The sequence below is a fragment of the Meriones unguiculatus genome, chromosome 10 (genome assembly GCF_030254825.1).
Source record: "Meriones unguiculatus strain TT.TT164.6M chromosome 10, Bangor_MerUng_6.1, whole genome shotgun sequence".
NCBI classification, from domain to species: domain Eukaryota; kingdom Metazoa; phylum Chordata; class Mammalia; order Rodentia; family Muridae; genus Meriones; species Meriones unguiculatus.
In genome coordinates this window covers 76,341,326-76,367,472 of record NC_083358.1, presented here as the reverse complement: position 1 = coordinate 76,367,472, position 26,147 = coordinate 76,341,326, and the positions used below count along the sequence as shown (strand labels likewise).

General features: G+C 44.4%; 1 protein-coding gene across 1 annotated transcript in view; it reads right to left on the bottom strand.

Moving 5' to 3' along the window:
- Positions 1 to 2,732: 2,732 nt before the first annotated feature.
- Egf (epidermal growth factor) overlaps positions 2,733 to 26,147 on the bottom strand; it is a 74,713-nt gene continuing 51,298 nt past the window's right edge. Inside the window, exons 16-24 of the mRNA XM_021644986.2 lie at positions 24,438 to 24,545; positions 20,255 to 20,371; positions 19,276 to 19,401; positions 16,813 to 16,935; positions 14,917 to 15,061; positions 10,594 to 10,761; positions 8,077 to 8,194; positions 5,932 to 6,037; positions 2,733 to 3,756 (exon numbers count right to left, since the gene is read on the bottom strand). Of these exons, the coding sequence (XP_021500661.1) occupies positions 3,515 to 3,756; positions 5,932 to 6,037; positions 8,077 to 8,194; positions 10,594 to 10,761; positions 14,917 to 15,061; positions 16,813 to 16,935; positions 19,276 to 19,401; positions 20,255 to 20,371; positions 24,438 to 24,545 (1,253 nt within the window). The 3' untranslated portion in view covers positions 2,733 to 3,514. The remainder of the gene's footprint in view (positions 3,757 to 5,931; positions 6,038 to 8,076; positions 8,195 to 10,593; positions 10,762 to 14,916; positions 15,062 to 16,812; positions 16,936 to 19,275; positions 19,402 to 20,254; positions 20,372 to 24,437; positions 24,546 to 26,147) is intronic.

Genomic DNA, 26,147 nt, shown 5'->3' with positions numbered 1-26,147 from the left:
TCAGTTTCACCATGTATGTCCTGATGATTGAGTCCTGGTAGTCCATCTTGACAGCAGAGGTTGAAAGGATGCTGTAAAATGAACTTTACCAACTAAGCCATCATGACTGGTGAGGCTTATTAATACTTTGTGTTAATACCTGTTTTATACTTTCTTTTTGCAGGCTAAATCATTAGAAAATAATTTTAGTTATTTATTTATTTTGTTTTTTCCAGACAGGGCTTCTCTGTCTGGGACTTGCTTTGTAGACCAGGCTGGCCTTGAACTCACAGCAGTCTGCCTGCCTCTGCTTCCCAAGCGCTAGGATTAAAGGCATGTGCCACCATGCCTGGCTTACAAAATAATTTTATTTTTAATCTTTGTGTATCTTACACGTGTAATCTTATTGCTTTAGAATATTACTGTGCCTGCCAGTACACTATGTTAGAGAGAAGCACGAAGTAAAGGGACTTGAGGGTGCACGCCAGCTGCAGAACTCAAGGAAAGTGGCCCCACACCTCACCTGTGCAGCACAGTAGCGCTGGCCGGCCCTAGCTGTGAAGGCTCGGAAGGGCCAGCCCCAAAGGCAGAAGAGCAGGAGAGCTGACCCTGCCCCTTTCCTGGGCAAAGTAGGAGAGCTGGGCCTGGTGGCACAGGCACAAGAGAACTGGAGAACTGACCAACTCAGCTTCCACCCAGGTCCACATCCAGGGCTCTGAGCTGGCCCACCCCAACATCTACCCCATCTACGAATGGCTAGAGCGCGTGAAGGGGTCTGTCCTGTACAGCCAAAGTTGCAGGAACCCCACGACACAGGGCAGCAACAGGATATTGAGAGGGGTCCCTGTGAGGATCCAGTATTGATAGAGTAACAGGAGCTACAAGCCTCGAACCAGTGACTCATTGAAATGAATATTTGTAAGCAAAGCTGTTTGGACAGAAGAATATATAGTGTGACATGCCGCAGCTTCTACTTTTTTGGGGGGAGGTTGCAAGGGTGGAGGGCAGATATGAAGAGATGGGGAGATGAGTGGGATTGGGGTGCATGATATGAAATTCACAGAATCAATGATGACAACGGTGTGAGGGTGACCTACAGCCCGGCAGCAGTCACGGCGAGGAAGGGTGGGAAGGAGCCAGCACCTGCGCCCTTCTCAGTGAGCAGCTGTGGACAGAAGCAAACAGCATGACAGGTTCCCCGCCAGACCATGTTACTGGAGTAGAAAGCCTGATGTTTTCCTGGTGGCCAGCATAAGGTCTCTAGCTGTAGAAACCCTGTCAGTGTCCCAACAGAAAGAGTACCCTGCTTCAGGCACATCTGGGCCAAAGAGCTTGAAACCTCAGAGAGGAGAGTTTCTTATGTAAAGACATTAAAAAAAAAAAGACAACAAAAGAATAAAATCTTGCTAAAATGACAGGAGAGTTTTTAAATTCTCTTGGCCATTTTGCTTAGTTGTTTTGGTGTGTGTGTGGTATGTGTGTGTATCTCTGTGTGTCTGTGTGTCTGTGAAGGATTCTTATTTGTATTAGTTGGTTCTTCTATTACATTTTCAATGACCACGCAATGATCATATATACCATGTGAAAGGGGTACTTTATAACCCTTTATAATGTGGGTAGAACTAAACCCACATCCATTTCATGGAATAGGGTGTGTTAAGCCTTTGCTAGGTGCTGCAGAGGGCAAATTGTTCTTTTCACAAGTAGTAGGTGACAGCAGAGAATCTCTATCATGTACGGTATAATCAAGACCATGAAAACTAGGAAATTAAATGTAGTTGCAGAGACATACAAATCAAATATCTTAGATGAAGATTTTTTTTAAATATGTATTTTCAAACAAATGAGCATGTGTCTCCTAGAGACATGAAGATGAAAGAAGGGAGGGCTGATCTCCGGGGTCACGTACTGACTACAGGAACACACAGCAGGCTTGTGCTATAGTCAGACCAGAGGCTACTGGGGAGACCTGGATAAACACTTACAATGCTCCCGATTCCTAAGGTTTCCTCATCAGTGCGAAGCTCAAAAGAAGTGGGGATGTTCTGATTCAAACACAGTGAAGTATTTTGGACAACTGTGGTCTCATAGTCCATTGGCTATCTTGAGATTCTAAAGAGGTGTGTTCAAGTACACAAATGGAAGCCAGTTAGTTAAAGCGTCAGAAATGTTAATGTGGGAAGGATAAAAAGGAACACCTGGAGAGGTTATTTCTATTACTTTTGGGGGAGTCAGTTCACTTATCAGAAATAAAAGATGGGTCTTGTGAACTTCCAGGCTATCGATTGTCAACTGAAACAAAACTGAATTCAGAGAAAAAACAAAACAAAACAAACAAAACAAAACAAAACAAAAAAACCTAAATTGGCCAAATGAAAGTATCATACTGAAGAATTAAGTAAGATCCTCAAACCTGAAGACACCCCATCCTTGCATGTCTGCACAGATTTCTACAGCACACCCACTTTGAAAACCTGAGTGTTCACGCCATTTTATTCTGATTACATAACCAAAATCCAAAGAGTTGAGGAGGAATGAGTACTAAAGATAAGCAACAGGACTAGTTAATGCCTGGTCCAAATAGCCTGAAACACTGAACCTTCTGTGACGCAGTTTGGACACCCTGTGTCCTGTGTGTTGGCAAAGCCTAGGCTGCAAGGGAGATGCACCGTTAGTCAGAGTTAGTTCAAGTTTATTGGATCACTTTGGTTCAGCTCAAACCATAACAACTTCATCAAATCATAACAAGATGCTGATGTTTCAGAGTAATTTTATTTAAATAATTAGAATAAATTGATGAAAATAAATCAAGCAATTTGTTTACAATCTCATATTTTAAAATAAGTAAAAAATTCTAGGCGAACACCAGAATTTACCATTTTTACTGTAAAAGACTGCAAGAAGGGAAGGAAAAGACAATAATGATTAAGAAACACTGATATTTCTTTGGAAATGTTTTCGAAATTAAATATTTTCATTCAAAGATTCTTATAGTATAAAAATAAATGACATAATTTCATGTAAATCTAAGTTACAATTCTTTTCACTAACTTATCACAATTCAGAAGGCAAAATTATGAGCGTGGGCCATGCTGATAGTGAAGTAAATACCTAGAGCGTATCTTAGCAATATAATATCTCAACCATTTCATGAGATTGAGCTAAGACTTCTGTGTAGATCACATAACTTATTTTGCAATCAACAAAATGTGTGGTCACCTGCTTTAACCCATTTCGTCTGGGCCAAGAAGACAAAGAACCAAACAGTCTACTGAAGACGACACAGCTTAGAACACGTGAGTGTCTTGACTTTGGTTTCTAATGATTTTCTTCACCTGTTCTTTGGAAGTCTTCAGTGGGACTGCTTCAAGGAAGAAGCACAAATCACAGCTACGCATCTGTCTTCAGGACACTGAGCAGTGATTAGCCATGGTGGTTGGAGTACCAAATCTGTAGTACTCTACCTTTTAAAGGAAAATGTCCCATCGACCAGCATGGTTTGATCTTTCACCTTCTGTCTACCTCCAGTTTCTGCTCAGCTGGCTGTTTGGTGTGGTAGGTCTGGGGCCCTTTGTTGACATGATCCATTGGCTGACTGGAGAGAATGCAGCCTCTCCACCCCCACAGCTAGCGGCCATTCCCTGTAGGAGGGTAAGTGGGGGTTTCCTTCCATTTCCTGGGGTCCTTTCTCACTTGATGGCGGGATCCAGCAGCTTTGCCCAGTGCCCATTCCATATATATGCGGCTTCTGCCTCCATGAAGTCAGATGCACTGACCCTATTCCAAGAAGAGAGAACAAGAGAGAAGGATGAAAAGGGGAAGGGGAGATAAAGGAGAGGAAAGGAGGAATAAATGTAGAGGGGAGATGGAAGAGACTGAGAGAGAGAACAGGAAGAGGTGAGGCAGAGGAGATTTCATTGTTCGAAATGTCTAGAAAAGGAGATCTTTGCAATAGCCACGGGATAACAGACTTAAACTGTAAGAAACAGTGGAACCCATTCTCAACCTGTCTGGGGCTCAGTTTTAAAACTGTCATAGTCTCAGTGGGTTGAGAAGATCTAAAGAACTGGGTGCTCTCTGACTTTCTCTGTGAATGTCCTAGCTCCACATCAGGACCATAAATGCCTTAGAATGAAGTTTAGATTTGAAACACATTTCCTTTCTCCCAGCACAGCCTCCTTTCCCTCAACACAGAGCTCTGCACCTAACCCTTGCCCATTGATGCTGGCTGAGGCCAGTGAAGATGGCTCTGTGGTCAACCACTACTGCTATGTTTCCAGGCCTTTCTAGGAGCAGGGAACGCACTGGTTCAGAGCCAAAACTGACCTTCAAGTCCTTCCTCACGCTCCCTCCCACCCTAGGCCTGTGTGCACTTTCACTGAAAATATCTACGAGGCAGAAGCATGATGGGGGATTGGCCCACTCCCATGGGAAATGAGTGGCTCAAAGAAAATAAACTAACACATTTGCTGAAGGGTGCATAAAACCGGAAATGTTCTAACCCAGTAGTTCTCAATTTTCCTAATGCTAAGACCCTTGCACCATTTCCTCATGTTGTGGTGACCCCAATGCTGAAATTATTTTCATTGCTACTGTTATGAATCATGATGTAAATATCTGGTCTTAGGTGTATTTGACCTTCAAAGGGATTGAGAACCACAGCTTAAGAACCGCTATTCTACCCTATCCTGGACTACAGCCCTAATCACATGGAAACCCTACCCCCTTTTTTTTCTGGTATAACCACATTTCTGTCAAATCTTTCAGCTTTGGATTAAGTTGCAAAATTGTACCACGTGCTCCTCCTACCCAGATTTTCTCTGGAAGGAAAGATGTGCTTTAGCTGCTCAAGGAAAAGTAGTAACTGTAAGACAGTCTTTGACCTTTTAATAGTGCTGGCAACAGAACCCAGGCAACTACTGAAAATACTGACTTTAAAAATACAGGGCAACCGTTACCATATGTAAGACGTTCATTACAGTTTTTATTCAATTCCATAATGTGCTTTAAATATACTGGTCTTGTTCAAATTAATCAATAATTTCTTCCCCGAATTAAGTTTTTTAGGTTACAGAGCAGAACATGTTCAAAATGGAAATTTAGAATGAGTTTTCCATAACAACATCCCCATGTTCTCTCTATTGGAATCCAGAAGCGGGAGGTATGTGATATGGTGACGGGAAATATCAGCGAACATAAGTGGCACTGACACTGGCTTCTGCCATTAGCAGGGGAACTGTTTTTGTTGGCTCAAAGAACTCCCTTTGCTTTCCCAAAGGCTTATGACACAAAAGCATGTTTAGCACTGTCCTCTGGGTTGTTAAAAAAAAAAAAGGACAATGATATCTGAGACCTAAACCCAAGAGACATATCATAATACAAGTCCTGGCAAAAAGATCATATCAAAGGATGTATGACTCTGTTTCCTCCAGATTAAGTTCCAGGAGAGCTTGAAAACTTGGCTTGATTTTATGGTTCCCTGAGTAGCCTGGCTGGACTTCTCAGCCAACAGTCTGGCTGAGTTAGCCCCTGATAGGACCAGAATACTCTGAAATCCCCAGGACAATGCCCAGATCAACTTACACCAATAAGAAAACTACCACCAGCAACGATACCTGGTTGGAAAGACTCATTTCCACCTTGATGGGAGCTATACTCCCAGCAACTGGTAAGAACCAATCCTGGGGATGGCCTGCAGTCCTATGCAGCTCCCAAAAGGGGCTGAGTCCTAGGGGCTTACCCAGAGGGGTCTAACAGACTGAAGTGTGCCTGGGGACAGAGTAGATAGCGTCTTTATAGAAGAGGGAATGCAGTCAAATGTTTTTCTCTAAACTCCAAGGCATGCCAGTGCCGCCCGGCACTCACTCAGCTTAGACGGGGCTGATGGTCTTTTGTGGCTAGATGGCACTTCTCATTGAAAAACACTGAGATGGAGGTAAGATGACTACTCACCGGGCTGCAGAGAGGAAGACAGGCCAGCATCTGCTGCCAGGCCACTCATGCCAGCTCCAGGCAGACTCTCACTCTTGGGGTCTTGGTGTTCTTCTAGGACCACAAACTGCAGAAAAGAAAAGGGTTCGGGGGATCCTGCTGTAATCCACAAGCATTTAACTGTAGCCGATCACACGCGCCCAATGCAAGATGAAAGTGGGAAGAAAGGCCTTGTCAACTTGTCTTCTGTTAATGAGAGATTCCATCTTTAAAATTTTCTATTTATTATTTTACTGTGAGAGCAGGTGTTTTGACTACACGTATATTTGTGAGTTATGTGCATGCCTGATGCCCATGGAGACTAGAAGAGGGCACTGGATCCCCTGGAACTGGAGTTACAGATAAGAGCCACCAAATGAGTGCTAGAAATCAAATCCCAGCTCTCTGGATGGATAGTCAGTGGCCTTAACTGCTGAGCCATCTCTCCAGCCCAAGAGATTTCAGTTTTAACTGGAAACCTTACTAATGAATTTCTACTAGGGCATACAACTATCTTTACTAAAGAATCTGATCTGATTCTGGAATCTTGGTTAAGAGTCTTGGATATCTGGGGGCTACTGTTTTGCTGCAAATACTACTAGCATCCACAGACATCGCAAGTACTGCCCGTTGGCCAAATAATGCCATGTGTATGTATGTATGGGCTACTACTGTATGTGTATAAAGTTATATAAAATTCATCAAAGCATGCTATCAAGTCCCAAGTAAGTATGGTCATTAATAAAAACAAATAACTACTATAATAACTACTATTTTGTAGGGATCCATCAGATATTTGCTCAGGGCTAAGCAGCTTAGGAGCCACAGTGCTAAAAGGGAGGCCCAGATAACCACAACAGCATTTCTCTTTACTCAACAAACAATCATTTTTGTCATTGTTTGCATTGTCCAAACTGACTGCACACTTGCAATGCCGGCTGAGCAGAGCTGACTGGCCGTACTCAGGCCAGACAGGTCAGAGAGTAAAAGAAATCAAACAGAAGAAGGAAGAAGAGAAGTAAGTCACACTCCAGGATACAGAACACAGGCTGCTGGAGTCCTTCCTTGTCAGTAAGTAACCAGGTGAAGGACTGCCCCAAGGTTTGGACTGACTGTGTGGTTCAGAAAGAAACCCTCCACAAGAAAGACCTAGAACCCAGATTAATGAATGGCGCCAATTAGGTAATAGGGACAGAAATACTGGTGATGAAGGCTGACTCTCAAGAGCTCTGTTTTTTTTTCCTCTCTCTCTTTTTATTTCCCACAGCACTAGTCACCCTTAGTCTCCTCATTAATGTTCTCTTGGCAGTGACATATTGCAAAATCAATACAATGGCCTGCTGTGTAAGGGCATAGGCTCGTTATTTCTGGCTCCAGTCAAGATGTGTGCACTGCAAATTTTCCAACCATGCGCCTCCGTGCCAGAAGCACACAGGCTCCAGGACCCTGGCTGCAATGCAAGGCAGCTGATGGGAGCAGATTTGTTTCTGCTGCTTCTCCTCTGAGTTTGGGGACTCAGCTCTCCCCAGCTCCCTCTGACGTGTGCGTCAGCAGTTGGTGTGGACGGCAGTTATGACAGCTGGGAGGACACAGCTCAGTAGCTCCGGCTTCCGAATGCAGCTCAGAGCCAAAAAGCTGCTTGCCACCACAGAGTGAATTGTTGACTTTATATATATATATATATATACACACACACACATATATTTAAATTTTAAAAGAGACACGCAAGCAGAAACCATTTCTCCTCTCCTATGATTTAAATGAGATTAATTAAACTTGCAGTCTAAATCATTATAGCCTGTCAAGTGTGATGCAGCTAATCTAGCAGTTCACAAAGTCATGAGACCTCAAAGAACTGAGCACTGCCCACAGTGGAGTCTTAAATCACAGTACGTGGTGTTCATGAAGAACGACCTTAGCATCTTCAGAGAGCTATACTGAAGAACAACAGTTATCCTGAAGAGGATCAGACGTCCAGTGGTCAAAACGCTTGTTGAAGATCGGCTGGGTGCTAAGGCTAAAAGACATTCTGAGACCAGCCAGCTGCTGGAACAGACCTCAGTTTCCCTGAACATCATGAGGAAAGAGGAAAGTTATCAAGCCAGCTCTTAGCTTTCTGTACTTTACCCAAGGTTGGGGACAAGACGACATCCCAGCCCCGCTGTTCTCAGGCCCGTTACTGGTCCCGTTTCTGCTCGACTCTTCATAAGGGTTCTTCGGATTTTTCGATAGCTGCTTCCGAGTCCTGAGATAAAGCCAGATAACCCGAGATGATCTCAGAATAGAAAACAAAACACTCAGTGATAGCCCAGAGCAACTAGTTTGTCAAATTTCCATCTACAAACATGTGTGGTCAAGCATGCAGCTGAAAACCCGTATGCAGCTCTGGGGGGGTAGTGCTGAGCAAGTAGCTATAGAGATGCTCACAGGGACTTACACAACTCCGGATGCGTTGCCAACACAAGGAAGAGTTCTAACAAGCAATTTTATCAAGACATGGTTCTCCTGGTTGTGAGTGTATATACGGGTTTCTGTGTGTGTCTCTGTATGGGAGTGTGCCCTCAAACGGAGGTTAGAAGCAGACCTTGTATATCTTTTTCAATTGCGGTACATCTCATTTTTTTTTTGGAAACAGGGTCTCTGGTAAGCCCAAAGATTGCCAATTCAGCTGGACAGGCTGGTCATGGAGCCCCACGACCCCCCTGTTTCTATCTCCCCAGTGCTGTGGTAACAGGCACACAGACACACACTGTGTCTGTCCTCAGGCTAGTGTGGCAGACACTTTCCTGGCTGAGTCATTTAATGAGTGCCTTCATCATTTTTGCTGTTAGTGTGGCAGCCTGAAGTTGAAAAGCACCATAAATTAGCCATAAGCTTCCAAGCTCCCTGTGCAGGCTTACTGATGACTACGTGAAAGCACAGCACTTGGGAGGCAAGAGAAGCATGAGTTTGAGGCTAGCCCAGGCTACACAGCAAGACTTTGTCTTAAAAAAAAATCCAGATTTCTGAATAATATTAATTCATATGTGTTAATACATCGAACAAACAAAAATGCTTATATCATGCATTAACTTTAAATTCTCTCTCTCTCTCTCTCTCTCTCTCTCTCTCTCTCCAGACAGGGACTCACTATGTAACTCTAGCTATCCTGGAACTTACTCTGGAGACTAGGCTGGCCTCGAACTCACAAAGATCTACCTGCCTCTGCTTCCTAAGTGCTGGGGTCAAAGGTGTGTACCACTATACCTGTTTTTGTTTTGGGTTTAAACACCTATCTTTTGTTTGACATTATTTCCAGGGGGATAAGCCATTGATGACTCAACATTCTTTCTACAAACATGCATATATACATACACACACACACACACACATATTATTCAGAATATATATAATAGGCTAAAAAGTGCAGTTACGCTAATGGGCCACCAAATTAAAAGTTCAAGTTTCTCTCTGGGAATCCTGTCTGTGAGGAGGTGATAGAAAAAGTTTTCAAGTATATGCCTTTTACTGGAAAGATTACTGTTCACATAAAACCACAATAACTCCAGGTAGTATTTATTAGACCCAATACACTGGGCCTACAGTACACTCTTAACTCAGACGAACTCAATCTCATACTAACTCTTGAAAGAAGTACGATGCCCCCATACCTTCTGGCAAAGAGAATTAATGCACAGGCATGAGGAGGCGTGTCCATGGGTGTTGAGGCGCTAGCCTGGATCTGAAATGTGGAAGCTGATCCCAGAGCCCACACTATTTCCTGTATGTTATAGCAGGGTCTTTGGGGAGAGCACCCTGGATGGTTGGGCTGAATTTTCCAGGATCTGAAACAGTTGCCGCTTGAGTGCTTGCCAGGCTTCGGTAAATGTGGCTAGGATCTATGCTCTGTAGCACCATGTGTTCTATAGATCACCAGAAAGCTGACGCCTGGCAGGTAAGTGGACCAGAGCCACAGGGCGAGGCACTCGCACAGGATGAGTTTATAAGGCCCCTTCAGCCCAAGTCTTGTGGTCCACTGATTTTTTTTTTCAACAGCACAAGCTATTATTATACTTCCTCAGCTGTTTCAGCTGACAACGGTGTGACGATATCATTTTAAAGGAAATGAGCAGAAGCAGTGAGATGCCTGCTCCCTGACTCAAGGTAGTGTTTTTAAATGAAGCGCATGCTACGTTTTTAAACTATTAGATTTAAGCTACTGCAAACAAAATCCAATGGCCGGAACTCCTTTCCAAGTTAGGGAAGATAATGATTTTCTCTAACAAAAAGCAGTTTTTGTGGGTAATTATCAACAGGCGGCCACGAAAGTTTGTAGTTATTCTGGCTGATATGTGATGCTAAGAGACTGGACTGTAATGAGGCATTGTGGGAGACATCTGATGTGAGGATGCAGCTGATGTGCAAGGTCCTGGGCTCGGTCCTCACTATCACCAACATGAAGGATCACAAATCCTGTGCATGTGCAATGACTGGAAAGGAAAAGGAGGAGCATCAGGGCGGGGAAGTCCAAGCTTCTTAAAAAAGCTCATTTTTCCTTTTAAATGCGGTAACCATTTAGCTTCCATTCACCCCAAGGAGGCGGGCATTCCCTGCGGACGGCTTAGGAAAAGGGTGTCAAGTCTCACGGACAAGGAAAAAAATTACCTGTAGTGGTAAGTGCCCCAGATCCCCAAGAGGAGCAGAAGGACCAGCGCAGCCACACACACAGCCACAGCCGTGATGTCGCGTCCCTGCCCGTGGCCAGCATGACGCAGCTCCCACCAGCGCAAGTCTCGGTGCTGGCATCGCTCCCCAACATAGCCAACGACGCAGCTGTTGGTACCACACAGACAGAGGTCAGCCTGAGATCCCCAGCACCTGGATTTACGAATTCAGTATGCACTGTCTCTCACCCTTCTCCTTCTAGATTCAGCTTTGTGACCCGGCGACGTTAGCTGAAAGCGCTGTGACCCACTCATCAGCACTCACAACATTAATACTGAGAGGCTTTCCCCTGTTCTCTGCTGGCCGGGATGATGGGGAGTGATTTGCATACTGCCTCTATAAGGCCTTACAGAACATTGACCACAGAGAAACCCGAAGGCTAAAGGCGTAAGGAGATGCCCTTTCTAAACCAACACAAAGCCCTTTGGCCCCAACAGCCAGGAGAGACCTGGAAACAAATGTCTGTCCTGACTCCAGTGGTCGTAGGTCAAAGGAAAGAACTAGAAGGCAGAGAGTCCCTAGCTGAACACTAGGCTGTAATAATGCGTGCACGCAGGCAGGCCCTAGACGGAAGCGGAGCAGAGGTTGTGGAGTGACTGCTTGCTTTTTGTAAAACTCACCACTAGCCCAGGAGAAAATACGAAGAAAAAAATATAGGCACAAGAACTGTGTAGCTATTTTGAGGGAAAGGGATCATTTGCCTATAAACTCCGTACTGTCCAATGAAATTATTTTAATTATCAGAGACCAATTTGTTAGCAATGCGCTCAAGTAAGCGAAGCAATGCTGCCACCTACTGGAAGTGCTTGCTTCTAGAAACCAGAGCTCAGAGAAACAACTGCCTTTTCTTCACACCAGAATTAACTTAAAAAAAAAAATCCCATTAAAATTCCCTTCTTAGTTCTCAATCTAGCTTCAACCCATCCACGTCCCCACTTCATTCTAAAAGGGCCGGAGGGAAGAATGCACATAAATGCAGCTCTGGTGGGAAGACACGGCATGGAAAAACACTGTTGAAAGTTCCAGAGGAGCAGGAGTCTCTTCCCTGATTCTACCTTTAGCCCATCGTAAGAAAGTGGAAACTCACCTTCTGAGGAGGGAAGAAAAGGAACTATGATTATTAATCACCTATGACTGACACCACGCTACACAGTTTTTATTCGCTATTTTTTAACTCCTTATATATATAGATAGATAGATGTTCCCTATTTTACAGGTAAGGGAAGACACTCAGCATTAAGTTGTTTCCATTTCCATGAGGTCATGCTGCTGCTGATTGGCAGGTCTGACTCACGTGGTTCTCAGAGGTCAAAACCTACGCTGTCTACCACACCAAGCTGCTTTCGAAAGGCTTTCCCTTCTATTCGCCTCTGAAAGATGAATCTTCAGAACAGACTGTGTAAGAGATAGCAGGAGCTAAGGTGGAAGCATAAAGTTACTCAGGCTCCCTGAGTCTATTTTAATTCTAGCTAATTTTGGTCACAGCTGTTTATTGACAATCCCTAAAAAAAAAATGTTTTTAAAAAGTGGGTTTTGTTTTGTTTTTAGTGTTGGATGCTAATGGACATCCCTTGCAAATCAAAGCGATCTGGCGTCTTGAGGACCACATCAGTCAAATGACCAGTGGTTCTACAGAGCCACGCAGGCCGTGATGCAGAGCTGCTCAAAGTCTAGCACAGTGAGCCATTTACAAGAGGGTGGGGCACAGCCATGAGTCTTTTGGATTATTTGAATTATTAGCTTAGTTAAACCAAACAAAAGGTTCCCAGGCCAAATATGTTTGAGTTTCCATGGCCAAACAATATGAAGTCATCCTAGACCAAGTCAGGATAAAACAGCCTTTTAAATGAATTGTGGTCATGAACCCACGAGGAGGGGCAGAGTCTGAAGCATTTTCCGACCTCACCTGTCTTCAAGAAACCACACAGCCCTGCTGTAGGGGGTTCTGCTTTGTAAAAGGTGTGTCAGAAGGATGTTCGGCCAAAGCCAAACCAGAAAGAACGAAGACCTCTGCTGAGCTTAACGGTTGGAATGTCCCAAGAATCCAGGCCAGCAAAGTTATAGGAACCAGTGTGGAAGCTTCAGGCCTCTCTCCCCTACATCGTGTCCCTGGGCTCTGCATCTTGCTCCCAGCAAGGAAGGAAGAGCCTTTACAAGCTGCTCTGTGCAGAAGGACAGTGGCGTGTCCCTGACAAAGCTGCACTGACAGGCACTCCCTGAGGTTGGAAACTGTGGAGTTAACAGGATGGAAGGGAGGTTGACAGGACAAATGGGGGGAGGCACTGAAGACCTGCTAAAACACATTTTTATTAAATCAACTTGAAATAAAACTGTGCCCCAATGACTGCGGACATCAGTGATTTTAAACATTGCTTTTGGTTAAAGGCCCTTAAATGTGAGTGACATTTTCAGCTTTGCATTGTTAATTTAAGACAAGGTCTCCTGTGGTCCAGGCTGGCTTTGAAGTAACTATGTAGCCAAGAATGACCTAGAATCCTGATTCTCCTACTACTATCTCCTAAGTGTTGGGGTTATAGGTGTGCTCCTATGCCTCTGCCCAGCTCCAGCTTAACTGTCATTTTGTAGTAACTTGTGCTTAAAACCAAAGAAAGATGCTGTTTTCATAGGGACTCAAATGATTTAAAAAAAAAAATCTGTGTTGGTGGATTGGCAGAGTCAGATTAAAAGGAAAACTGTGCTTTTACAATGCACTTTAGAATCCTTCATATTGCAATTATGGTCTGGGGCCCTAAAGTTAGTGACCTTGAAGGAACTAAACTATAAGCAATCAACTAGACATCTAGTTTTGTAATGTTGTATTTGGCAGAACAGGATAAAGTGTATATACAAAAACAATTTGATTGCTAACATTAATTAACTATTAAAGTTAATTATTATAAGTTAAACTTACAAGCATCTTGAACTAGAAAACTCACAGTGTACATATGAACTTGAAAGCAGAGGTCTACTAGAATTGAGTCTTTTTTACTAGTATTTCCAAATATTTCCACAAATTTTGTCATGCAAATTTTTCAATGTAAGGCCATATACTTGGTCAAAGAATATAGCTTTTCCTTCCTCCAATAATTTACTCTTTTCATTATTGTTAAAATCACAAAATTGTTTAAGTCCATAGTGAATACAGCTATAGGAGGTCTATGTATATTTACAAATCTACCCATCCCCTCACATTGCTCTGAACACATGAAATTAATTAAAAGTAGAATGTAGTACTGAATTAAATACTGCTTATTTGTGTGTGTGTGTGTGTGTGTGTGTGAATGTGCATGCGTGTGTGTAGGTGTCCATAAAAGTGCACGTGGAGACCAGAAGTTGTCTTCCTCCTCTGCTCTCCACCTCTTAAAAATATTATTTATTTCCTCGTGTGTATATGTGCATGGCGGCTCAGATGCCACAGAGCATGTGTGCAGGTCAGAGGACAGCTGGCGTGAGTCTGTTCTCTGCTTCCACCGTGTGAGTCTCAGGGACCGAGCTTGGTGGGGAAAGTATTCATCCAAGGAGCCTAGTGGCTGGACCTTCTACTTTATAATTAGAGACACGATCTCTCTTGAACCTGGAGCTCACTGACCCAGCCAGGAATGCTCTCCTCTCCACCTCTCCAGGCCCGGGGCTTCATTGCCACGCTTGGCTTTTTATATGGGAGCTAGGTTTCCAAACTCAGGTTCCCTTCCTTTGTTGTAAACACCTTACAGACCCACCCTCTTCCCAGCCGACACACTGTTTACAGTACACAGGAAAGGTTTTCTGGGTGAACTCCATGGAGTATCATAGAGGTCTAGGTCGTTGGAATCTTTCCTGGTCAAAATTTGCCCTGCCCTGTTGCTCAGGGGAGCTAGAAGGGAAAAACAAACAAACAAACAAACAAACAAAAAAACAGCAACTTCATTCCTCAACACTGTTGCTGAGACAACAGTGAAAAATGGACTACTAAGGTTTTTGGTTTTTTTCTCTCTCTCTGGCTTTAAACATCACAGGCCACAAACCCAGTGTGAATATAGGTGCAATGTTTTTACAAATCTAGAATCTGGCTGAAATCAATTGGTTTTAGTAAATTTCCCACAAGTCCGCCTTTTTCACGTTCAATGAGGAACTGGATTTCCAGACTATGTTCATCAAATTATGTAAGTAAAAAGAAAGTTAGCATTTCCTATAGAAAAATCTCCTCTGTGTGCATCATACAAGCTTCCTGAAAGGTATGGACCACAGTGTCATCTTGGGCCATCAGAAAGACGCTTGACTTACTTGCATGCGTAGCTGTCAAGGGCTTCAACATACATGCACACACCACCATGGAGGCAGTATCCATCATGTGACTCTGGGCATCCTGGGTAACTGTTTCTGTCCAAATGGCGGCCATCTTCCCCAAAGATGGAGGGTAAGGTAGAGCCTGGAATAGTCAAAGACATTGCTTTTGCTTTAAGTTCCTATGAACAACTTGTGATGTGGTCTTTATGGCAACAGGAGAAGTACCAGGACTATTAAGCCTCACCGCCCTAACGGGGCCTTGTGTCAGCCACCAAAAGCTAAAGCCTTCTTTCTCTTGGATTATCAGATCTAAAGCATACTGGATGCAAAGAAAGAATGGACAATCCTAAATATGAAATGAACAGTTGTGGTCTTTGTATGGCTTACAACCCATCCAGCAACACAGAGCACATTGCTCCCCTCCCCCCAAATCTAGAGAGTCACAAACATTCTCCCAGAAAAATGCTTTCTCCTAAAACTGATTTAACTTTTAGGGGACTCCATCAGACGTAAGATCATAGCCGCTGATGGGAAGAAAATTTTACAACAATGGAGGAAAGCCAAGGTGCAAAGCCTCCTGGTTTTGAATAGTTTCCTATTCCTCAAAAAGGAAGGCATTGGGGGGCTTGCAACTGACCAAGAGAAGTTTTTCAAACTCATGGCAATTCCCCTGCCTCAGTCTCCCAACTGCTGGGATTGCAGGCACCAGCCACCATACCTATTTTTAAGCACAGAAAACTATCTGAAAACAAACAATTCACTATAAAACACAGAGACCAGGCAAACGAGAACTTCCCTGAGCTGAGAGGGCAAGAGCCCTCTCAGTCCAGGCTGCCAGGGCCTTTGTGGGTGCTGACTATATGGTTGACAAAGCAAAAGTCAGCAGCTGGTGACTGCTTTAAGAGAAACAAAAAACTGGCTGGGCTGCTAATTCACATCAATACATGCCGACTTTGAAAAAGTAATGGTGCACACCATTAATCCCAGCTTTCAGGAGGTGGAAGCTGGCAGATTTCTAAGTTCAAGGCCAGCCTGGTCTAAGAGCAATTTTCAGGACTGCCAGGGCTACACAGAGAAAGCCTGTTTTGAAGAATCATCATCATCAACAACAAAACCAAAAATCCTTGACAGTGACTCTTCTCCCATCACTGCCCCAGACTACTCAGAGGTTCCCTGTTGCCCCTACCTGTGCTGGGCGTTAATGGCGCATGGCCTGAAGTCCATACTGAGGTGTGTTGTGTGCATAAAATACATACCAGATTTTAACATTCACCATCAAAATTTAAGCAGATGTAAAGTTTTATACAGATTAGCTCTGAAGATCTTAACATTTCCTTCATTTATTTATTTTTGTTGTAGTTTTGTTTTGGTTTTTGGTTTTTTCGAGGCAGGGATTCTCTGTGTAGCCTTGGCTGTTCCAGAACTCACTCTGAAGACTGGGCTGGTCTCGAACTCAGGGATCCACCTGTCCCTGCCAAGCACTGGGGTTACAGGCATGTGCCACCGTGCCCAGCTAGTTTTAACATTTGTGTGTACCAAAAGAAAAGAAATGTGCTATTACAAGCCCAGATATGGTCTTTACCTGCTGAGCCCGGCCAGATTTTCCCACAGCCCCTGAAAATAACCAACCAATGGGAACACAGTTACAGTTAAGGAGAAACACCTGTACTGAACTGTGAGTAACAACGATGATGATGATGACGATGATAGGTTTATTACAGATGCTGTGAAATGAACAAAGCCAGCAAGTTCTGCAGCCCAGATTAGTGATGAAATCCAGCTCTTCAGCCCGATTAAACAATGATTTCTAGAGTTCCCCCAGGCAAACAAATGGAGCACAAGATTTCCTCAATCAAGTTCCTCCCGGCTGACCTTGACCACCTATCTACTTACCAGGGCAAGCCAGCCCAGGGGCCTGAGGGAGGCCTGAGCAGGTGCAGTTGTAGCGGCCCTCCGTGTTGGTGCAGTTGGCATTCTGCCCGCAGCTGTGCGCCCCCTGCTGGCACTCATCAATATCTGTCCCAGTAGAAAGTGAGAGGGGAAAAGGAAGCATGGAAAAGGGAACAGGGTTATAGAACCAGGCGGTGGAACAGGGTTATAGAGTCCAGCTTTCTAGAAGGGGTTTCTTCACCTGTGTGGGGCTTCCTGTTTGGGGCCCCATGCATGTTAGGGGGTTACTGTCATGAATGCTAGAAATCAAGATCACCTTGTTCATGGCTGCACACCTATTCAAGGAGCCTAGGCTCCTGACAGGATTTCTCTCCGCTTGGAAGGAAAGACTTCAAGACTTCTCCAGGCCAGAGATCAGTAAAGCACCTCTAGCAAACAGTATTTCATATCCCAAAACTCAGACTCCACTTCTACAACTAGATGCTCATCCACTGACATAAATGGCATGCTGAGCCGGACATGGTGGTGCATGCCTTTAGTCCCAGCACTAGGGAGGCAGACATAGACAGATCTCTATGAGTTAGAGGCCAGCCTCATCTACAGAGTGAGTTCCAGGACACCCAAGACTCTGCAGAGAAAAACCCAAAAGAAGAAGAGGAGGAGGAAGAGCAGGAGGAACAGGAGGAGGAAGCATATCAAATACAACCCTTTCCTAAACATAAGCATGAGCTATATAAATGCACAGCACTGCTGCTCTTATCTCTTCCAGGCCACTCCCAAATACCAGCGCCTCACCTTCTCCCTAGAACAGCCCCAGAATGCTTTTCTCTAGAATGTATGTGTCAGGCATGGCTTGAAGCCAATCACCTACTGTGCTGGCTTATTTTATGTCAACATGACACAGGCTAGAGTCACCTGATGGGAGGGGAGAACCACAAGGGAGAAAATGCCTTCATAAGATTGGGCTGTAGGAAAGCCTGGAGGGCATTTTCTCAATTAGTTATTTATGGGGGCGGGGACAAACCCACGGTGGATGGTGCCACCCTGGGCTGGTAGTCCTGGGGTTCTATACGAAATCAGGCTGAGCAAGCCATGGGAAGCAAGCCAATAAGCAGCACCCCTCCGTGGCCTCTACATCAGCTCCCGCCTCCAGGTTTCTGCCCTGTTTAAATTCCAGCACTGACTCTTCTCAGTGACGAACTTACCTGGAAGTTTCAACTGAGATAGACACTTTGCTCTCCAAGTTGCTGTGGTCAAAGTGTTTTATCACAGCAACTGTGACCCTAATTTAGACATAGATCCTCAAATACACACACACACACACACTCGTGCCAGTGAAGGATCAGAGAAAGACACATTCTCAGGTATAACGGAAGGAAACACAAGCAGGCCCATGGCTTCTACAGTAATGGGGACCTCATAGCTCCAGGCAGGGTAGGGCCATGACACTTTTTGGCTTAGTGAGAGGGGTAACCCAGGGTCTAAAGAGTTTAAGTCTCTGAGAAAACATACCTTCTTTTCTCTTCAAAAGAAATGAAATATGAAGTCTGTTTGCCCAAAATATCTGTGAGTCTGCTTAATTACTGCAGTGACATTTCCCTAACTGACTGCCAAATATGCGCTTAAAGGTGTGTGTTCGGATGTCTGTGGACGGCACAGACCTAATCTGATAAAGTCTGGCTTAAACCAACCAGATCCACAAACGGATAGTCATGACCTTCACGTGTGAGAGACAACACCGTCCTTTGAGGTTATCAGGGCATCTGCCCTTCACTGTCTATTTTCGGAAGAAGGAAAAGAAAAGCATAGGAAAAGCGAGGAGCCGGGAAGCCCTGGGAAAGCAGCTAAGCGCCTCGCTAGGTGAGGGTGGCCTAGGGCAGGTCTCCGCTTGTGCGGTGAGACCAGGCGTCTGATACCTGGGGCGGCAGAAGACATCCACAGAGTGAGCTCCCGGCCCACAGCCCCACCCAGCCCTTGGCACGGGAGGATGGTAATGAAAAGGCTTTCAATCATTCCGTGCTCACAGAGAAACAGCAGCGCTGGAAGTTCTCATCCACTGGACTGTCAAGAAACACCCTACGCCCGCCTTGGAGCCACCCGGGGATTCGCAACCCGCCGGCGCCAGCTCCTCAGTTCACCGCAGTCCAGCTGCTAAAGCCAGTGACAAGGATGTGCTGACCAGCGGCCCGCTGAAGGCTTATAGCACCGAACGCTGACGAGCCTCCATCCCCCCAAGCCCCAGGGAAGCTTAGCTTGTGCTTTGCTTGTGCAGTTATGGCCAAGAGATTGTTTACCAAGACGTAAACTGCCTCCGTCCGCACTGGCCACACAACATCTCTTATTCTTGACATGTTTCACTCCAGTTGTACCCTGCCTTCTCTTGGCCCTCGGCAACCAAGATGAAGATGACTCTCTTTAGCTTGCCTCCTCCCCCTCCCCTGTCCATTGGCTCTTGGGCTCTCTCACCAAGACAGTGGATCCCATCTCCTTCGTAGCCTTCTGAGCACCTGCAGACATAGCCACCTTCAGCGTTGATGCACTCGGATGAGGTGGGCGGACAGCTGGAGCTGCCCAGTTCACATTCATCTATGTCTGTGGTGGAAAGGATGGACGTGTGAAAAAGGCTTCTCAACCTGGGGGTCTTGACCCACACAGGGCTCCCATCCTATGTCCTGTGTATCGGGTATTTACGATTCATAACAGTTACGAAGTAGCAAACAAAATAATTTTATAGTTGGGGGGGGTCACCACAACGTGAGGAACTTTATTAAAGGGTTATAACGTTAGAAAGGTCGAGAACCGCTGTTTCAGGCAATGCTGGGAATAGTAAGAAAGACCAAGCCTCTGTTTGGTCAGTCACTAGGCTGCTAACAGGTACTGTTAGTGAATAAAATGCAAAACCTTCATCTTGGGTTTGAGGTTCATTTCTCAATTAATTTTTATGAAGTTCTCACCTGTCCAAACAGCTAAGTACGTGTAAGTAAATTGCTTTCTGCCAGGGTTTCAGATGACAAGGACTGGCATTTTCCAAGTCATCATTAATTTACAACTTGAAGCTATCAACATAATATAGAAATCTACCCATCATAATTTATTTGTTTCACTAAAACATATATACTAGGTTTCTTGGAGAAAAATGTCTATTTTTGTGAATTCGTTAAGTTTCACTTGAGCTCAAATTCATGCCTCTCTTACTGTCAACTTCACTCTGCATAATTTTAATTATGCAAATAACGCCTGTATAATTCAAGGTAATACTATATGTAAATATGCTTTTTATGTCTCGTTCCCTGTGCCTACAATTCTTTTTTTCCCCTAACATCAAATAGTCTATTTAAACCTACTGACTGCTTAAATCCTTGTGGAGATTTTTGGTTACAAAAACTAAAAAGAACGCTTCTGGTTCACCACTTTTCAAATTTGTGCATTTGGCCTTTGCTCTTACCAGAACACAGGTTTCCATCCCCAGCAAATCCTTCCAGACACTGGCACCTGGCGGCCTCCCCCTCGGAAAGACAGCGAGCATGCCTGCCACATCCCCTCGGGCCACAGTCGTCTTGATCTGCAAACAGTGAGAACGAGTGCAACTATTTCCAGCCTCCAGGGGAGAAAGTGGCCCTCCACGGGCTGGCGAGAACACCCCATGTCTCCTTCCTGAAGCCGTGTATGGGCTAGCCCCCACATGGCAAGAACTGGTTAGGTCTGGTTAGGTCTGTCCGCAGTGTTTGTTTCACTAGACTTAGAAGAGTCAACTTGCTGCCTCCATGTGCCCCACACAACCTTCAGTTGCACTGTGTGTGTGTGTGTGTGTGTGTGTGTGTGTCTGTGTCTGTGTCTGTGTGTGTCTGTGGGTGCTAGTTTTGCTTTGCTTCGGTTTGTCGGTTGAGGTTTGGCTGCTGCTCTGGCTTTTTGACAAGGCTGTGGTAAGTAGCCAAGGCTGTCCCTTACATGAGAGCCTCCTGCCTCCGGCTCTCACATCCTGAGGTAAACCTCGGTCTTAAAGAACCTTTTGGTGTTCGGAGAGCTCTGTGTGGGTTTGTTTCTAGGTATTTCCGAGCATCTAAACATGTGAACTACGGATAGTGCTTCCAATAGACTCCAATTTCAAAAGGATTTTACTCAGAAATTCCCGACCATTGTGATACACATCTTTTCTCCTCCTGGAAACACACAGACTTGTATGTAGCAAGCATCTCTGTTTACGACAAGGAGACTGACTCACACAGAGATTTATTATCAATTTACTAATATCGTGTTTCATATCTAATAGGATATATGTCACAGTGCCTGCTTATCATCAAGATTTATGCACTGACTTGTAAGCCTCCTGGCACTTCTGCACAGTCACGAACCATACAAGTCAGACACTGTAAAGGGATCATTTCATTTCATACTCCATTGAAATGCAAATGCCCCAGGGGACAGAGCTGCATGTCAAGCCACAGACAAGTTTTTCTTTCTTGCTTGCTTTTCTGCTTTAACTATGTGAGCGTATCACCATTCCCCAAAAATGCCACCCACCGCCTTCTTTTCTGACTTGGAATATCTGACATACCACAGCGGTCTCTATGCTGTCTAAGTGCATTGTTATCTGTCTGCTCGCACATATTTGTTCACGGGAGAGATGAGAGAAGCCTTCTGAGCTTGTCTGTAAATCAAAGGTTACGCCTCCTAAGCTGGATTGGAGTTCCACGTGACTGCAGCACTGGGGTCATTGTGTTTGGGGGTCGTTTTGTCTTGTTCTGCTTTGTTGATTTTTTTGAGACAGGGTTTCACTGTGTAGCCTTGGCTGTCCTAGAACTCACTCTGTAGACCAGGCTGGCCTCGAACACACAGAGATCCACCTGCCTCTGCCTCCATGAGTGCTGGGATTACAGGCGAGAATCACCACTGCCCTGAAATAATTGTGGTTTTGTGTTTCATATGCTTAGCTACTCACCCAAGACTTCTCTTGGGTGGACACATGCCTTTCATGCTTGCTTAGTTACACCCTTTGTCTCAAAACTCAAGATGGGTACATTCGTTCAAATACTTAGTTCCCAAATCATAAGTCTGCTGAGAGCAGGGGTGGGCAGTATCCAATTACAGTAAACATTGGAAACCACTGTATAATTATCCTGATTAGAATATGACTCAGGACTTTTGCAAACCTTGAGTCAGCTTTGCATGAAGGAAATCAGCAGATATGCAGTAGAAGGCCTGGGCTACAATCAGAGTTCTCTCTGTGACAGGCTAGCTGTGGACACAGGGGCAATGCTCCCCCTCTTCTCTATATTATGAGCAGGGATTTCTGATAGGGTTGCTGCTTTCCATGAATGTCGTTAGAATCCACTGAAAAGGTGACTGTTTTAGAAATACTCTGCAAATTAAAATTTACTACACATAGCTAAGTAAAGATGATGAAGAAGGACATAGTCAGGGCTGCAGACTTGGCTTGGTGGTTAAGAGCTCTTGCTGTTCTTTCAGAGGACCAGAGTTCGATTCCCAGCACCCAGACAGATGTAACTCCAGTCTCAGGGGAATCTGACAGGACCAGGCACCCATATTGTACACAGACATACATGCATGCCAAACACTCATACACATAAAATAATTAAAATGTTTTAACAATTAAAAAGAAGGGCATAGTAAACTCTCAATAATCAGTCTTAAGGGTGTAGCCCAGTGGTCCTAAGGTGGGCCTTGGGTGTGGCCACTAGCACTTAAAAAACAAAGTCCAAAATACTGGAAGAAACTCTGGGGACTGAACTGTAAAAATAAAACCTACTCAGAAGTACCTAATACTACCCAGGTCCTACTGGAGTGATAAGAAGACAGTAATGCAGGATGCAAAGAAAGGCTCTGCTGTTTTGCATGATGTTTGAGGACTCAGTGAATACAAAGCCAGACAGACTATTACGTAAGTCCTCATAGTCTTTGATTGCATTATCACTCCACTTTGCATCATCACTGGGGCCATGTATGTACAGCCATCCATGTGCTCCTTGTCATGTATGTTCATGGTCAGGCTCTCTTAAGTATGATGGAATATGTTCTGTGAGCCTGTATGAATACTTGGTAAGTCTGAAGGGAGCCTCTAGCCCACCAATACTGATTGATCGTCATTATTTTATTGGACTATGTGTTCTCACAGTAAGAGAACTTTTTTCTGGAACTTCTTAGTTTAACAGGAATTGGTTATTTTGTCATACTTTCTTTTTTTAGAAAAAGTTTAAATATTTATTTTTTATGTGTTCGTATATATTTGCATTCGTGTGTACATGTGTAAGAGTGTGGAGGTCAGAGGTTGATGCTGTGTTTCTTCCTCAATCGTTTCCTACCTGATTGGTTTTTTGATCTAATGTCTCTCACTGTATACGAGCTCACTAATTGAAACTAGCTAGCTACCAAGCCCGAGGGATCTTCCTGTATCCACATCCCCAAGTGCAAGCTGCATGTCTTTTTAACTCTGTGTAACAGCCCTGGCTGTCCTGGAACTCGCTTTGTACCAGGCTGGCCTCAGACTCTCAGACTCATACTCATAAGAGATCCACCCCTCTCTGCCTCCCAAGCGCTGAGATTAAAGGTGTGCACTGTGGTTCCGGGAATCCTGACTCAGGTGTTCATATCTATGTAGCAATCACTTCACCAACTAAGCCATCTCTCCAGTCCTGATTTTCAAAATCTTTATTCAAGTCACTAATGAACACCCCACAGTCTCAGTTTTTACACCTATAAAATGATGGCATACAACATGAATCAAAATAGTAAAGTACAACTAAAACATGGTAAATGCTAAAAGCTTATACATACATTAATTATCATCAATCCTAAAACCATGCACTTCTTTATAAAATCGAAAATCACACTGGTGGTGCATGCAGCCTTGAGCCCTGAGCACCTACTCTTCAGACTACAGAAGCCAGAGAAAGACTTCTGGAATTGTCCTCTCATGGAGTTTTCAAGTATTTTCAAAGCCATAGACATTGTGCTAATACAAAATGTTACTCTGGGGGCTGAGGAGATGGCTCAGTGGATAGAGTTAGGATCCTCAGCACTCAGGTAAATGGCAGGTGGGTGTGGGGGCCTCCCTTTAATTTAAGTACTTGGAAAATGGAGATGGGATTCCCTGAAGCAAGCTGTGGGCTCAAGGGAGAGACTTTCTCTTAATACATACAGTGGATATATAAAATATGTAATATGGGTAAAATATAACATATATGATATATAAGTTATATGTATACGAATTAAATGTTTCAGAGTCAAAGCAAGCGACACAGTGAAGGGCAGTGAGCTGGGGAACAGGGTGGGTTTGCAGCAGCTCTAGGGCTCATCTGAAAACTCCCTGCCTTATGAGTGAACACAGAACATAACAGACTCAAGGTTCCCTAAAGTTGTTACTTATCGAACAAACCACTTGATGTTCTGCTGATAAATGTGCAACACAGACAAAGAATTCTAACATTTTCTGTTTATGGAGTTTCTGCAGTAACTAAAGTAACCAATTAATATCGTTCATCCATTGCTATCAGCTTTTCACAATAGCTAGACAGAGCAAGAACCCACCATAGTAGGTGTGGGCTGCAGTACATTTAGCCAGTATTATGCCAGGGAGAGGACAGGAAGCTGTCAGAACCCACACTACATACCTGACACCATGATTTCAGCCACTAGCGTGTGTTGGGGCTCTGTGCTGTTGTGTTCTGTTACTTCCTCCTTAGTGAAGTTGACCTCTTTACCTAGATCAGCGTTGTCACCTGTGGAACAAAAGACTCAGTTAGCCACCCCTTTCCATTTCAATGAATGCTTAACTTCATTTTCTTCTGATGGATATGAATTCAGACTCCCGTTAGTAAGAAGACTGAGGGAAATGGGTGGGGCTGGGTAGAGCCAGCTGGGGTGGAAAATGAGGTTCTTTTAGATAAAGAACGACATTCTCTCTGGATATAATCAGCTCAGAATCACAGACCACAATAACGAGATGTTTTAGGGGTCCCCTCTCCCCAACCTGTCTTCTACACTAGCACCTTCCTTCGTTCTGCTTTCGTATTTACAATAGCCTGATTTAACCGTGTCTTTAAAGTTGACATGCATTAAAAAGCCTATAGTAACATGCAGCTCACTGCTCCTGGGCAGGAGGTGGGTTCACAAAGGCAGCACTCTGCTCAGTTGTGCTACACAGACCCCTGGGTCCCACTGCACAGACCCTGCAGCACCAAGGCATCTTGCATCCCAACTAAGTTTAACAGGAATTGGTGATTTGGTCATACTTTCTTTTTTTAAAAAAAGTTTAAGTATTTATTTTTTTATGTGTTTATATATATTTGCATTCATGTGTGTGCATGTGTAAGGGTGTGGAGGTCAGAGGTTGATGCTGTGTTTCTTCCTCAATCGTTTCCTACCTGATTGGTTTTTTGATCTAATGTCTCTCACTGTATACAGGCTCACTAATTGAAACTAGCTAGTTACCAAGCCTGAGGGATCTTCCTGTATCCACATCCCCAAGTGCAAGCTAAGGAAAAGGAAAAGCTACTGCTGGCCTCTTCCCGCCATGTTCGCATATTGCTACAGCAAGGCAGTGGTGGGAAAGATTGTGGTGCAAGGGGAATGACACCAAGGTTCGCCAGGACCTGAGCCCCCCGCTGCTCACTCTTTCAGAAAAAAAAAAAAAACCACATTATAGGGAGTCCATGATGCATGATGATAGGGCAAGCATTGCTACTTTTTAGATCTCTTGGCCATTGGCTCTGGGATTTTACTACTCTATCTAATAAAGCAAGTAACACGCATGAAAGGCTTCCGGTTCCTACTGAAGTTATGATAGCTCCCTAGGAGAGAAGCAGGCAAGTGATGTTTGGGCTGTGGGCTGAAATCCCCCTTCCTTGGGTCAGCGTCAGCGTGATTGATCTGAAAGAATGACACACAGGCAAACTGCACTGTCTGTAGAGTTGGGTGTCTGGCAAGGCTCTCCTCAGAAATGAATGGGGTGAACCTGCCACTTCCTAGAGAAACAGCTGGCAGCATCTGTTTCACATGTGAGATTCCTCATTGCAGGTAAGCTCTAAGAAACTAGGGTCTGCGCAGTCCCGACAGTGGCCAAAGAACAATATTCCCCCAAAGGCTGGTTAAACAGCACAGGCTTCAGTGGGTTGTTAAATGACATCCTCCCCCCTCAACTTGGTGCCTCTGAAAGACCAATCTGCACACCACAGAAGTGGATGTGAGACTTCAGCTGCTGTCTGTTCTGCTAGGCTTAAAGACAGAAGTGTAAAGCAATGCCTCTCCTCTTACTATATATTTTTTGCTTTGGAAAAAAAAATATATTTAGTGATTATAAAATGTGTTATGCTAATATTAGG